Raw genomic sequence first — 13100 nt, forward strand, 5'->3', positions numbered from 1 at the left:
CAATATTAGTACCTAGGTACTCGAGAATCGAAAATTTGATCTCGCCTGCACATCGGGCGGTGCAGCAGTCGTTATATCCCCTTGACTGGTGCTTGTCACCCGTCTAAGCGCATTCTCGAACTGATGGACCTCATCAAGGACCTTCGCGAACATGTAAGACAAGTCCATAGAACCAGATAGATATGATTGTCATTGTTCTCTAGTCACTCAAGGTCGAAGAGGTCAAGCTACTCACTTGGGTACTCGACAAGCAACGCACCAACGCTGAATTGACGTGCGGAAAAGCTTGATGTATAACAAGATGCTTACCGAGTGGATAACGACGTATTGCAAACATTCCACACCGTATATAGCCCCATCTGACCAACTGAACTCCGAGTATCGGCCTTTCCTTTACATCCTCAACGCCACTCGCATGAGTCCCCTGACGTATCCCATGATCATGATTCGCTGAAGACGCAGTAAGAGACGTCTTTGCGAGCTCCAATAGGCAGAAGTGTGATCAATCGGGCGAGGTCGGCTGTCACTGTCATTCACTGCCAAGACCACTTAGTGTCTCCCTTCCCTGTATAGATTCTCCCGCCACCCTACTCTTATATCTCTTTATCTACGAAAGTACCTTATACATCAGTTTTCAGGTCCACAGTTGAGAATACCTGCCATAGAATCCAACCACGATAACCTTCTACAACACGCCTAGAAGACCACTTGTGTGTAAGGTACAATAACCGTTTTGCTTCTCGACCGACTCTGACGGCTACAGAGACACGCAACGACTCATATCGAAATGTCCGACAACATGGTAGCCTCCGCGCCTACTTCAAGCGCTTCTCTCAGCGATCAGAAGGTCCCCGGTGGTCTCGAGCACTTCCTTACCCTCGGTCCTATCCAACGCCAAAACCTAGTAATGAGCAATAAGGTCCAGTTTGTGGACCACCTCGGCAACGCCATAAAGTCCGGAAACAACCTCACTGAGTTGCCCATCGCCCTCTTCGAGGCTGTGTCAGAGAAGCAGGAACTAGTCGTTGATGGCAAGATTGTAGTTCCAGAGGGCATCGATATCAAAGCTCTGAACTACCTGGTCTCTTTGGTACTAGCACTACCAACCGCGCCGAAGGTGTATCAGTTCCAGAAGTATGTGGTGAAGGACTTTAAAGGCAAACCGATGAAGGACGTCGAAGATACCTTCAAAGATCTGCATCTCGGCTGCGCCGCAGATGCATTGGGCATCGGCTCCTTCACCCAAGGCATCTTCAACCACTTCTTTAGCCGTATCAACACCAAAGTCCCTCCCACAGACGTCATCAACATCATCACCGCCGCCAACAATCCAACGGGCAACAAGCTGTTCAAGCAGATGGCGTATACCATGGCGACAAAGCTCAACGATGGAACTTTCCCCGACCCCGAAGGATTCAAGCAGAAGTACCTCACGACCAATCCCCGTCTCTCAGAAACCATCGACCGCTTTCTCACCAACATCACGGAGACTGACGCTCGTAACGCTGAGTACCAGAAGCGAGAGGCTGGACGGCAGCAGTATGCTGCTCACAATGCACAACACGAAGCTTGGAAGGTGGGGGAGAAAGTCCGCAAGAAGCAACGCGAGGCAGATGAGGCCGCGCGGTGGGCGGCAGCTGGCGTATCGTATCGGAAGAAGGTCAGTCAGGGGAAGAAGAATTTCACTCTGCTCGAGGTGAAGTGGGCTGATAAGGTGGCGGGGAAGAGGGTATATCCTGGTACTGGTAACTGATGAGATGAGCGGCCTCGCGCGGAAGACATTTGCTGATTTGGTCTGCGGCTTTCACCATGGATTCTTTTGGGATTGGTGAAGATGTGTATCTAGAGAACGAAGTTTTGGCTTTGTAGACAACAAGTGTATATTCATGAAAATAAAGCCGAGGAAATTGATATCTTCGTGTGTTGAAGCTTCCCGTCATGAGTAATGTGCACGTGCTCTTTCAATTACGTCATCTGCAAAGGTCACGGAAGTAACGCAACGCCCCTCGCTGTTGCTCACACCACCAACACTTATCTCATCCCTTCGCATCTATGTCCATTGTTCTGCTGCATATTATCCATTAATTAAATGTGTACACTGCTATAGCGGGCGCGTCTTTCCCGTTAGCTGCACGCGCCAACAAATCTCGGGCGGTCATAGCCTATGCACTTAGAAAGGGCAACAGCGACGCAACATGTTTATTGTATATTAGTCTTACGCAGCGTGCATGTCTCGAGAGCCCTAGAGAGGTTAGGGGTAGGTAACAGCGAAATTCACATGCGATGTAATGTAATAAAACACAAGACTTCCGTGCGGGTGTAAGCAAGACAGATCATGAGAGACACGCAGCCACCTCATACAAGAAAAAAGCTGAACAGGTCTAGAGCCTACATCGCTGCCAGGTCACCTATCTTGTAGGTATTCATGTTGATGTAGGCTGCAGGCCCGTTTGAATCTTTTTCCTGGTTGACTTGCAGCCCCAGCAACGAGTGTGGAATGTCTTGCATTACCTCCGCATGGAACGTGATTTCTGGGATCTTTCACTTGCTCTTGCTCAGGTCGCGTGTTTACGCGCTAGTGTCTGCTAGTGTAGGCGACACACTCACGCATCCATCGCTCCTGCTCAAACAAACCCAGTCGCCCGCCGTTAATCTTGTCCAAATTCTCTTCCGAAGCAGCGACTCTCACTTCTATCGCCGACTCAGCACCATCATCTAGGCGTCAACCCCTGAACACTCCTCCGCTCATGGCAGCCACCATGACCAACCTTCTCGATCTTCCGGTTGAAATCTTCCAGATGATCACCCACGAGCTAGTCAACAGCGCGATTAACAGCGTCAAAGGTCCTTCCCAGGGCTTTCAGATCGATGGTGTCTGGAGACTGCGAGATGTTTGCCGTACCTTTGCTGCAGAGATCGAGCGCAACGTCTTCTCCCTGCAGCCAAAAGAGGTTTACTACAACAAGTACTTCGTTCAACGCCTTACCCTCAAGCATCTGCCCCGATACATGATGCAAGCCAAGCGAATCCCGGGGAACATCAACGAAGGCTTCCATGCACGACTACAGCGCATGATCAGCTACATCTTGCAAGAGCTTGACATCAAAGATGAGAAGCAACGCGCAGGTATCATGGAAAAATTCTATCTTAGCTTAGGCAAGATCGTCGACGCGTTCCTATTGAGTCATGCCTTGTGGTGTCATCGCGGTCCCTCCTGCCACTGCATTACTCAGAACCAGCACAGTACCGAGATATCTGTCCAAGATAGGCTTCACGCATCTCTAATGGTCGGAGCGCACGATGTTCTTGCTGTTGTTCTCACAGAACTCAGTGGTGCTGAGGATGATCCACTTCTCGGTGTGGGACCTTTCCGTATCGCTCGAACTCTAGGTGACACGAAGTCGATCGACGTTATTGTCCGTTATCTCGAAACACGGTCGTCATCAGAGCAAACTGCTCTTACATCTGAGGACGGAATGTTTCCCATACATAGCACCATCAGCACCACGCTGGCTACCGACAGCGGTACAATCGCTCAAACTCTGCTCGACTACCACAAGAAGAATCTAGGCTCCCCCAAGAGGCACGTCTACCACTATTGGGTCTCTCGCGCTCTCCATGCGGATACGACCAGATACTTGCATAATCTAAGAGCCGTCTTGGATTTCCACCCTGAGGGCAGGACACGAATCTTGCGCGAAACGATGCTCACCATATGCGCTGAAGGCAGCTCTGAAGATGTTCAGGAAGCTCTCAAGCGCGTTCAAGATGTCGACAAGGGAACAGTGCTTAACGCTCCCATCTTCATTGCTGTTCGATCCGGTCGCATCGCCGCTGTACGGGGTTGCATCCAGGCAGGTGCTAATGTGGACCTCGCCGTACGTTCAAATATCCCGACACTCCACAAAGACACTATCACGCCCCTCGACGTCGCTATGAATCGGAACGATGGCTATATTGCGGAAGTCCTCATCAAGGCCGGTGCAACAATCCCACACATTTCGCAGTGGCCAGGGACTGGGCGCGTGTACAAGGTGTTGCGTAAGGCCGTCTCGGAACGCACTAATGTCAAGCTGCCGGATCTGAGGAACTTTCAACACATGAGCCTGGCGGAACGCAAGGATATACAGTATTAGTGGACCGACAGCGAGGCTATGGGCGTAGCTGCAGCTTCGACGTGGCAAGAGTGATGGACTGGAGCATATGGGAAACGGACGGCAGGCATTATGGTGAGCCTTGAAGTATACATTGTCTTGCAATCTATAGATCTGCCAACCAAAACCACAACGAATGCTCCTGGGTCAATTATGGGTCGAGACGTCCAAACAAGTGCCTTTATCACTAATATGCCATGTACACAATGATGATAGCTAGCTGCACATCGTAACTTCCCCGTCTAAGCCCCTATTCTTATTTGCTGGATGGAAGTTTAGCGCTTTTGCTCAAATATACCAAGGCATGACGCTGGTGCCTGCTTCCACGCGGCTCGGTCCTGCCAACAACATCCGTGCCAGATCTCCTCAACAAACATCCTCGTTCCATCCTTGCCGTTTCTTGCACGCAAAGCACACGCTTCGCCTATCTGGCCGAGCAGAGGCCAGAGGGCGCCTTCTAACCGTGGAGTTGCCCCCGTCGACGGGAGACAGCGAGGCTTTTCGTATCTATGATCTTGACAACGTCAAGGGAATGTCGAGGAACTCGAGTACTGACATGGGCCGGGGAAACAATTGTCTCAGTTCAAGCTGAAAAAGATTGAATCACTCGATGACCAACGCAACTGAGGCTTCTCCAACGCCTGCCTAGCGGCGTGGCAAAGTGTGTGTAAGCTCTTTGCTAGACTTTGGGTTACCTCAGTGCCCTAGTGTGTATGATGCACAGACGTTGGCCCAGTCAGCCAATGCTTTTCTAAGCCTCTACACTATACCTTCTGCGCTACTCCGACTCCCACTACAGCTGAACCTCAACCTGGCGCGACCATCACCGACCAAAACTCTCAACTGAGGCTTAAGTGCACTGTCGATAATTGCTACAACAGTCAACATCATGGCGCTCCTCAACGACCTTCCCAATGAACTTCTGCTCCAGATAACCGAGCATCTCAAGGGCCAATCTCAAACACTCGCCCGACTTTGCCTAGTCTCGCGCAGATGGAAAGAAGTCGCTACGAGCACTCTTTACACTGGAGTGGTTTTGTACATCAGCCCAAAGAAGTTCCATACCTTTGTGCGAACACTGCTTACACACGATGATCTTACACGGCATGTCAAGATATTTGAATGTCTTTGGGATACACGGAACGGCGATCTCTGTGCTGCCGAAGAAGATAAGATACAAGATGAACCAAAGCTTGTGGGAAATTGCGCCGCACAGATCATGCAGATGGCCGTCCCGGTCGAGGTAGCGGGACATCTCACTAGTAATCTCGCGCGCGGGCAGCGGTCGGCTTTCACAGCGATCATATTACACCTGCTACCGAAGCTTGAAAGGCTTTCAATCCGTGTCACAGACCCCATCAACGGATCACGATTCTCTTTCCGTAACGACCTTCTTCGGGTGTTATATGGAATCAGACACGATCTATTCACCCGGACTGATCTGTGTGGTTTACGAGGCGGGCTCCAGCATTTGACACACCTCTGCATTCCCTTTACACATTTCAATCTCCTCCAATTCTTCTACCTCCCAAACCTGAGGGCGTTGAAACTAGATCTCATGAGCAACGGTATCCGCGATCTAGGGTCAGGCTGGTTGAGCCATGTCACCACACCGATAGCTTCGAAGAACGGCATTGAAGATCTAACTATCCAGAGTGATTGCTGCGAACTAGAGCCGTCATCAGTTCACTTCGTCACCCCACATATCATACGATGTCTTCACATCGATGGAAGCCTTAACGGTCGACGACATACACTGAAGCATGTCGACTTTCGTCTCACTTTTGGAAGAGGTTACTACTGTGGAGCTAGGCGAAATTTCCAGACCCTGGTCTCGCACCTGGCGGCCGCTTCGACAGAAATTGAGAGCCTGCGCATAGATATCCGCCTAGTCTATTGCGACTGGAGAACATTAGCATCGTACCTTTCGAGTATGAGACCCGTTACTACTCTCTCTGGCTTCGGGAACCTGCGAAAACTTGAGGTGCCACAGGAGTTTCTCATAGACAAAAGGTTTCGTAGCAGACCGCATCCTGGAGGTGATCTTCGACATCTATTGCCCTTAGCGATCGAGAGTTTGACTATCATCTGCCCTGATGGTATGGCCATCGTATGGCTCCACAAACTCTCCCTTGTTCTCAACCACTTCAATGCGCTGCGGGTTCTTGCGCTTGAATGTGTTCCAGGACATGGTCGACTTGCCTCATGGTTCCATAAGCGCCGCGATCCTGTCTTCGACAAGTTCCGCGATAGCCCTATCGCGCACCCCTAGGGGGGTGAAATGCGTCAAATAGACTATCAAATCAATGATGTGCTGTCAGGGGCCTATCATCTGAAGTTTGGCTGACAAGCTCCTATCGTCTTTGAGATCATGACATGAGACGAAACCTGTCAATTTGACAAAGCTGTCACGACGACGATAGCTAAAGGAGAGATAACTCAGGAGACAGCGTCTCCATATCATCTCAAGCACAATAGGGGTCACTCCTGACTGCTTTTACAGCGTCTTTTTGGTGTTGTACGCCAAGGATTGCTCGTGCGGGCAGTGTTAGAGGAGTGAATGTTCCACAAATTTGGCTGCAAGAGACGTCAGGAGGTGCAGCGCGGCAGCATATATTATAGATGCCCTTCTGTAGCGCCTCCTGACGCCTCTGGTTGTCGTCGTCGTCGTCGTTCTTGTTGTGGTTGTTAACGCTGTTGCTGCCTTCCTACCTTGGGATGGAAGGCACCACCACCTGTTGACAGGCCCGAATTTTGACATCAATCACGCCCCTGACATCTTTTACTCATGACACGACATTAGGGAGCTATCACAACTGACATCAAACGACAGGAAATTGGGTTTTGCAAGCCCATTTTAGCCCTAACAACCCCCCTACGGTGCGCGCGACGGAGAGGCATCTGCGTGCGTGTATATGATGCAAAAGCTGGATTCAGGCGTCCTCAGGAGTCCTACACTGTCGACGCGCCCGATCTAAGACAGAAAACGGAAGACCCTTTCCAAGACTCTCTGGACATCTCAAGTCTTTTTGGTGAAGACGTCGGATGTGCAGAAACATAAAGGAGGGTTTGGTTCGATGGAGACAAAAGTCGCATGCTTGTCGATAGATGCACTACTGGCAAGATGGCAATCAAGGATGCACGCCTCCAATATCAGAGGATATTGACAGGGTTTTCTGGACAGTATCGGCTGAGAGCGATCTGACTGATATTGTAGGAGGGCGAAACTAACCATCAATACATACCTAGGTACATGACTTTCCTTATAGAATGAAATACGACACAAAAAATGCCGCTGATAGCTGTTTCCAGTTCGTTGAGATTAATCACGAAACAAGTATGTCAGCGTGATGCTAGATTCGGGCACAATGAAATGGGAGTGTAGGAGCGGGCCGGAGAGACGACCTCGGCAAGGTACTGCTGAGTCGGAGGTTCGGCGAATCGATGCGCCGACATCCGAAGCCGCAGTTGTCACGAAGCCTCGGCCATGAGCCTCAACTGTCTGGCCAGTCGATGCAGTGCGCCATCGCTATCATGTCCTTTGCCAGACATCATTACGACCAGGACTTGCATGCGATCTCCCGTTACTTCGACTCGTATCCCCTCGTTTCCTCACCGTCGCGCCTCCGGGCATTGCTACCGATGTCGTCCACACCATACACAAGCGCACCCTTCGTGGCCACTGATAATGGAAACTGCTGTAGCCAACGTCATAATCTTTTGACGTTGCATATGGTCGCTTCGGACAGATCCCGAGATTTTCAACGAAAAGCGGCGTCACCAGATACTCCTATCAATCGCCAAAACACCCTACCATAGTTGTAAAGACAAGGTCCACCGGGGCTCAGCACGGAAACGAACACGATGCGTATCGTATCAGCCCAACACTGCCATCCGCCATTCGCCATTCGCCGTTCTAAGTTCGAAGTTCGTCGTTCGCTGTCCTCCCGCCTCCTACACATACCATATCGCAATCGACAGAAGAAAGCTAGACTTGCGGAGCAAGTCGGGCGAAGCGCTGCGACAATTGAACAGGCGCGCCGCACATACCTGTGAGTAGGCATATGCTTCGCTCCTTTCGGCGACTCGCACAACAACAAGTTCCTTGATGACACTGCTAGAACACTAGCACAGCTTGGTCTGGGGAGAGCAATAGACTTCACGTCAAAATGCCTGGTCGGTTCTCCTGGTCCTCCATTAGGTATGGCAGAACTCGATGCTACAGCAATGGTGTATGCAGTCCTAGAAGCTGGAAAGCACCAGAATGCTTTTCAGAGAGGACCCGCTCGTGTCAATGGTTTGTAAGCTTGACTTACTTCTGTGCGTCGTCACTAGATAAACTATCGTGGAATACTCGCCATGTTCATACTGACTACACCTCTCTATCTCATAAGCTACTGATCCGCCGCTGTCGAAAAGAGCAACCAACTATTTATTGAGCTACGAGTGGTACCAACGCAGGGCGAACCCTCATCCAAGTCACACCTTCGTTCATAGGGCAGAGTACCCATCTCAAGCCTCCACAGTCATGTCTTCTTCGCATACATGTTCCTTCAGTATGGTATCCCATGTACAGGGCAACGGCGGGACTATGACCTGAAAACGTCGCAACCCTTGCCATTGCATCCACCATTCACAAACGCCCTGACAGTTGCTATTTCTAACGATGATCTGTTCAACATTCCATGCTTGAGCATAGCAGTTCTTGAACTCCACAGATCCTGCCCCCATGATGACATTCTTCATCAAATCGGAGAACTCGTCGAAGAAATAGCAATCACACCTCTTGTAACCCTCTCCGATTGTTCCGGCTCGTTCACGCACAAATGGAGACACAACATCCCGCCTCGTCCATTGCTGCAGTGCATCTTGCCACGATGCATCCTCGGTCAGTATGTCAAAGATCGGTTGCATAAAGTCCGCCTTACCCTCGAAGGTCAGGGTGAAGACGTTGGGTGGCATACCAGCAGTTTCAAGCGCTAAAGCTTCCTGTAACCACGGAGCGACTGTCATGCTAACGTCCTTACCTTCAAGGTTTGCTAGTGAGGATCTTATGAACCCCGAACTATAGCGCTGGTACTCAGGGCGGGGGAGCTGTTGCGACGCCAGTACGGTTTTCCAGAGATCCACACGGCGAAAGATCTTGAGATTAGGATTCTCGATCGAATAGGGTATCAAGCCTCTAACATGACATTCCGGATAGGCGATGCTCGCATTAAGCTCGTGAAGTTCAAGGTGACGTACGCCGGTCCGGATATGCGATAGTAACTGCGCCAAGAATCCCGAGGCTTGCGAAGCGGCGGAGATGTAATATCTTGTGGAGTCGCGGACTGGCTCTTGGGGCATCGGTACCCAACCGCGAGGCATTTTTCGTTCCATGGCCGCGACATCATCTCTGGATGGAAGCAACCATGGCTTAGGGTGCAACGAATACATCCTTTGCACAATAGTATTTTCGGCAAGTCCGTGGCGACTTGCAGTAAGATCTTGTGAAGCATGCTTGACGAAGGCAGAGTTTTGCGCGACCATACAAAGCAACACGGCAATAGCGTCGCGGTGGAAGGATGGAGCTAGGCCCCACATTCCCCATTTGCGGAGCCTGCAGTCCCTTAGGACTCTCACTTTTGTTGTCCTGAACTGTTCCATGAATGCTGCGCTCTGTGGGAAGAGTGCGACAACTCGTCGAGCAATGGCGTCGGTTATGAAAGGTTTGGCCCGACAAAGCGTATTCCACTTGGCAGAATATAGGTCTTCCAACAACGCACTAAAGTCCCGAACATGTGGACTACTTCGATTGTCAGCCGGAGAAGTCTTGAAGTGAATGACGTTGTTTCGGAATGGCATGTCTCGCATCTCAGCTGCAGTGGCCTTGCATGAGTACATGAGAGACAGCTCAATCTTGTCTCCGGACGAGGTGCGTAGTTTTCCGGACTCTGGTTCGAAGTGATAACCGCCATCTTCAGTGGTATAGTAGTCGTATATCATGTCGCGTAACTCGCGAGGAAGGCGATTGAGCAGCATTGTAGTTCTTTGAGGATTATTTGTAGGAGGTCCGACGGTTCTTAGCATACGTCTCAGAATTCTGGGTGTTGGAGATGATTGAATAGCCAGAAAAGTGCGGACGATGGCTTTTATGGTCCTCGTAAGGTTTCAGCTCCATGAAAACGCACATGACATACTCGGGGCTATCCCTGAACGCTAGACACCTGGGCAAGACCACTGAGCGCAGTGTGGATCTCTCCAGGAAAAATTGCCGAATGCACCCAGGCAGGAAATAACGAAAGCAAAAGGCCAGGCGGCAGTTGCAGTTGGAGGCACTGATACTGGTTCATTACGTGGTAAAGGTACCATGGTACAATGCGATGACTGTGGACGCCCAGCTGCCCACACCCAATCACAATCGTAAGCAAGATCTGTGTCTACGTCCACGGATATTACCCTGTTGCGTAGCGCTAAGGCACCCAACATTCGCACTATGTAATCACGTGTTTGCTCCATCTAGCCCGCACAAGCCTTATCGTGGACATTGAGATCGCCTTCTTGGACCGTACGGCTACCTGAATGCGTTGTTAATCAAGTCCGCTGCATCGAGATAGCTCTACAAGTTGATTCACACCCCGCGGATGTATCTCATTGCGACAGCAGACACCCTGCAGTCATGTGTGCATAGTCATGATAACAACATCGATTGATAACACGCCTAAGTTTACCTACGTAGTGAGCCTGCAGTGGTAGCCTGCCTCAAGCCACCTAGACAGCCCGGTATACTACAGCCATGCTCCAAGCGTCCTTAACTGCGCTGTTGCCTATACGTATCCCTTGTGCGTCCGCAAGATCTTGACGCAGGATGTAAATCCAACTGGGACATACTCACCTAGTCACTCTTCACCACCTGCTAAGTCCTGTCGTCTGGATGACAAATTTCGTACGATGGTACTGCACATGTCAAGAACTTTAGAGAGACCAAGCCTGACCCTAAGCTCACACTAATCATAAGTTAGACTAGTCGAGGCATCTTGTACTGACGCTGAATATGCTCCCAGCTAGGGAAGGGTTCCACGGGGTCGAAAGAACTTAGGCTCAGCATTCTCCATTTTCGTATCCAGGCATCATGAGTGGTGCATGTACGATTCTCATCGACAAGACTGCCTCTGCTCAAAGGCTCCGATGAGGCCACTCCCGAAAATCCGATGAATGAATCGCCAGCTAATACGGTCGACAGCTTTCGAGGGAAATCTTCAGAGAAGTGAAGCGGGGAGCCCCTGTGGCCAGCAGCACAATTGTCGAGCCCAAGCGTGGGCGGCGCAATGGATTGGCGTCGAAGGCAGCTCTCCAATGCCTCCTGCCAGGCAGCATCCTTTTTCATGACGTTGATGACGGCTTGCACGTTGTTGAGAGTACCATCGAATATGAGCGAGAATGCGCCTGGAGGCATGCCGGCTACAGGTAGTGCTAGAGCTTCGTCGATCCATAATGCCACGGTTTCAGTAATCACCCATCGAGGCATACCAATTGGACGGCCCACGCCATAGAAGTCCAGCTGTCGGGCAAAATCGTAACCATTCGAATGATATCCTGGTAGCACGTTTTGCCATAGGTCTACATGCCGCTTGATACGCATATTCGGGTTTTCGATACAGAAAGGTATTAATGCTTTTGCATGACATTCGGTATAGCCGGCGCCTATGTGTTTTTCGTGTAGGCTGATCTTAGTCACTGCGATCCGCAAACTGCGAGGAAGGCTGGCCAGGAAATTTGCAGCTAACGCCGCGGCGGAAAAGCATCGTCTATGACGCTTGCTGTCGTCTGAAGCAACGTCACGAAGACCTGGAACTGTCTCTTCAATCTGATCCAATTCGGTATCGGTTGGTACCTTCCACGACTGACATACTGGATGTGTCAATGTGTCTATATGCTGCGCGTGTTTGGCGAAACGGGGGTACTTGATGAGATTGCCCAGTGCGTGTGTGAAACCCGGAAAACCCGGTTGTTTCTGGACTTGTCGAAGAACGTATGTGATGAGATCCCGATGCTCGGAAGGTACTGTTCCCCAATCTTTTGCTTTGCTTGGCGTTTCCGGGTAACTGCGCCTTCGGCTCGTCAAGACCGGTAAGAGCGAAGTGCAGTAAGGAAACGCTATCGTCGCATCTTCAATGATCTCTGCCGTGATGTACGGACGACAGTGATTCAACAGCTCTAGTCTTCTCTGATGCAGATCATGTACCATGGCATGGAAGCGGGAGGCTCGAGAGACTGTGGCGGGGTTGTCGTTTAAGGACGCTACGAAGTCAATAGTGTTATGGCGGAACAGCATACCGCTCAGTTCCACAGCAGCTTGCTTGCATACGTAAGTAAGATTGAGATCGATCGCATCTCCGTTACATGTTCGTAACTTGGCATCATCGGGAAAGTATCGTAGAGGTTCGCGTTGTGTGACGTAGAATTCGTATATCAGATCGCGCAGTTCGCGAGGTAGATGGAACAACCCCATGATAGCGTTCGAGGAGCGGAGGCCGGCAGCGGGAAGAATGTTGGTGCAGAACACCATGGGTTTCCAGACCTATGTATTAAACCCACGCTCATCTTTGGTTCAGGTAGCAAAGCTGGTAGGACGTCAGCACGAGAAGGCAGCAGGAAAAGTGATATCAAGCTGTAACCATTGGGTGGCCGATGGAAGGTTCACGGGTACATCTGATCCACTACAATCATGGTCACACCCTACCTGGGCATGCAATGGCAGACCGAACACAATGTAGCCTTATCAGCCCGTTCAAAAATTGTACTCGGTGGAGAAAGGTGCCGAATCTTCCCCTTGGAGGAGTTAGCTACATGCCAGTACCGTGGTAGGAGGTTGGCCAGAATCTTTGATCAAGCTCAAGCGCGAAGCCAGAAACAGGCACTGAAATTGTAGATTGTGCAGATGGTAAGAAGTTCCGGTGATGGCAC

At 50.6% G+C, this 13100-nt stretch overlaps 2 protein-coding genes across 2 annotated transcripts; both read left to right on the forward strand.

Moving 5' to 3' along the window:
• Positions 1 to 787: 787 nt before the first annotated feature.
• J4E79_009540 (uncharacterized protein) lies at positions 788 to 1753 on the forward strand (the record flags this gene model as incomplete). Its single annotated transcript, XM_049358385.1, has 1 exon — positions 788 to 1753. One exon carries the CDS (start codon positions 788 to 790, stop codon positions 1751 to 1753), a length of 966 nt encoding a protein of 321 aa, XP_049207240.1.
• Positions 1754 to 2747: 994 nt separating this feature from the next.
• J4E79_009541 (uncharacterized protein) lies at positions 2748 to 4136 on the forward strand (the record flags this gene model as incomplete). Its single annotated transcript, XM_049358386.1, has 1 exon — positions 2748 to 4136. One exon carries the CDS (start codon positions 2748 to 2750, stop codon positions 4134 to 4136), a length of 1389 nt encoding a protein of 462 aa, XP_049207241.1.
• Positions 4137 to 13100: the final 8964 nt, after the last annotated feature.

Source organism: Alternaria viburni, assembly GCF_023758015.1.
Source record: "Alternaria viburni strain BMP 2772 chromosome Unknown scaffold_25, whole genome shotgun sequence".
Lineage (NCBI taxonomy): Eukaryota > Fungi > Ascomycota > Dothideomycetes > Pleosporales > Pleosporaceae > Alternaria > Alternaria viburni.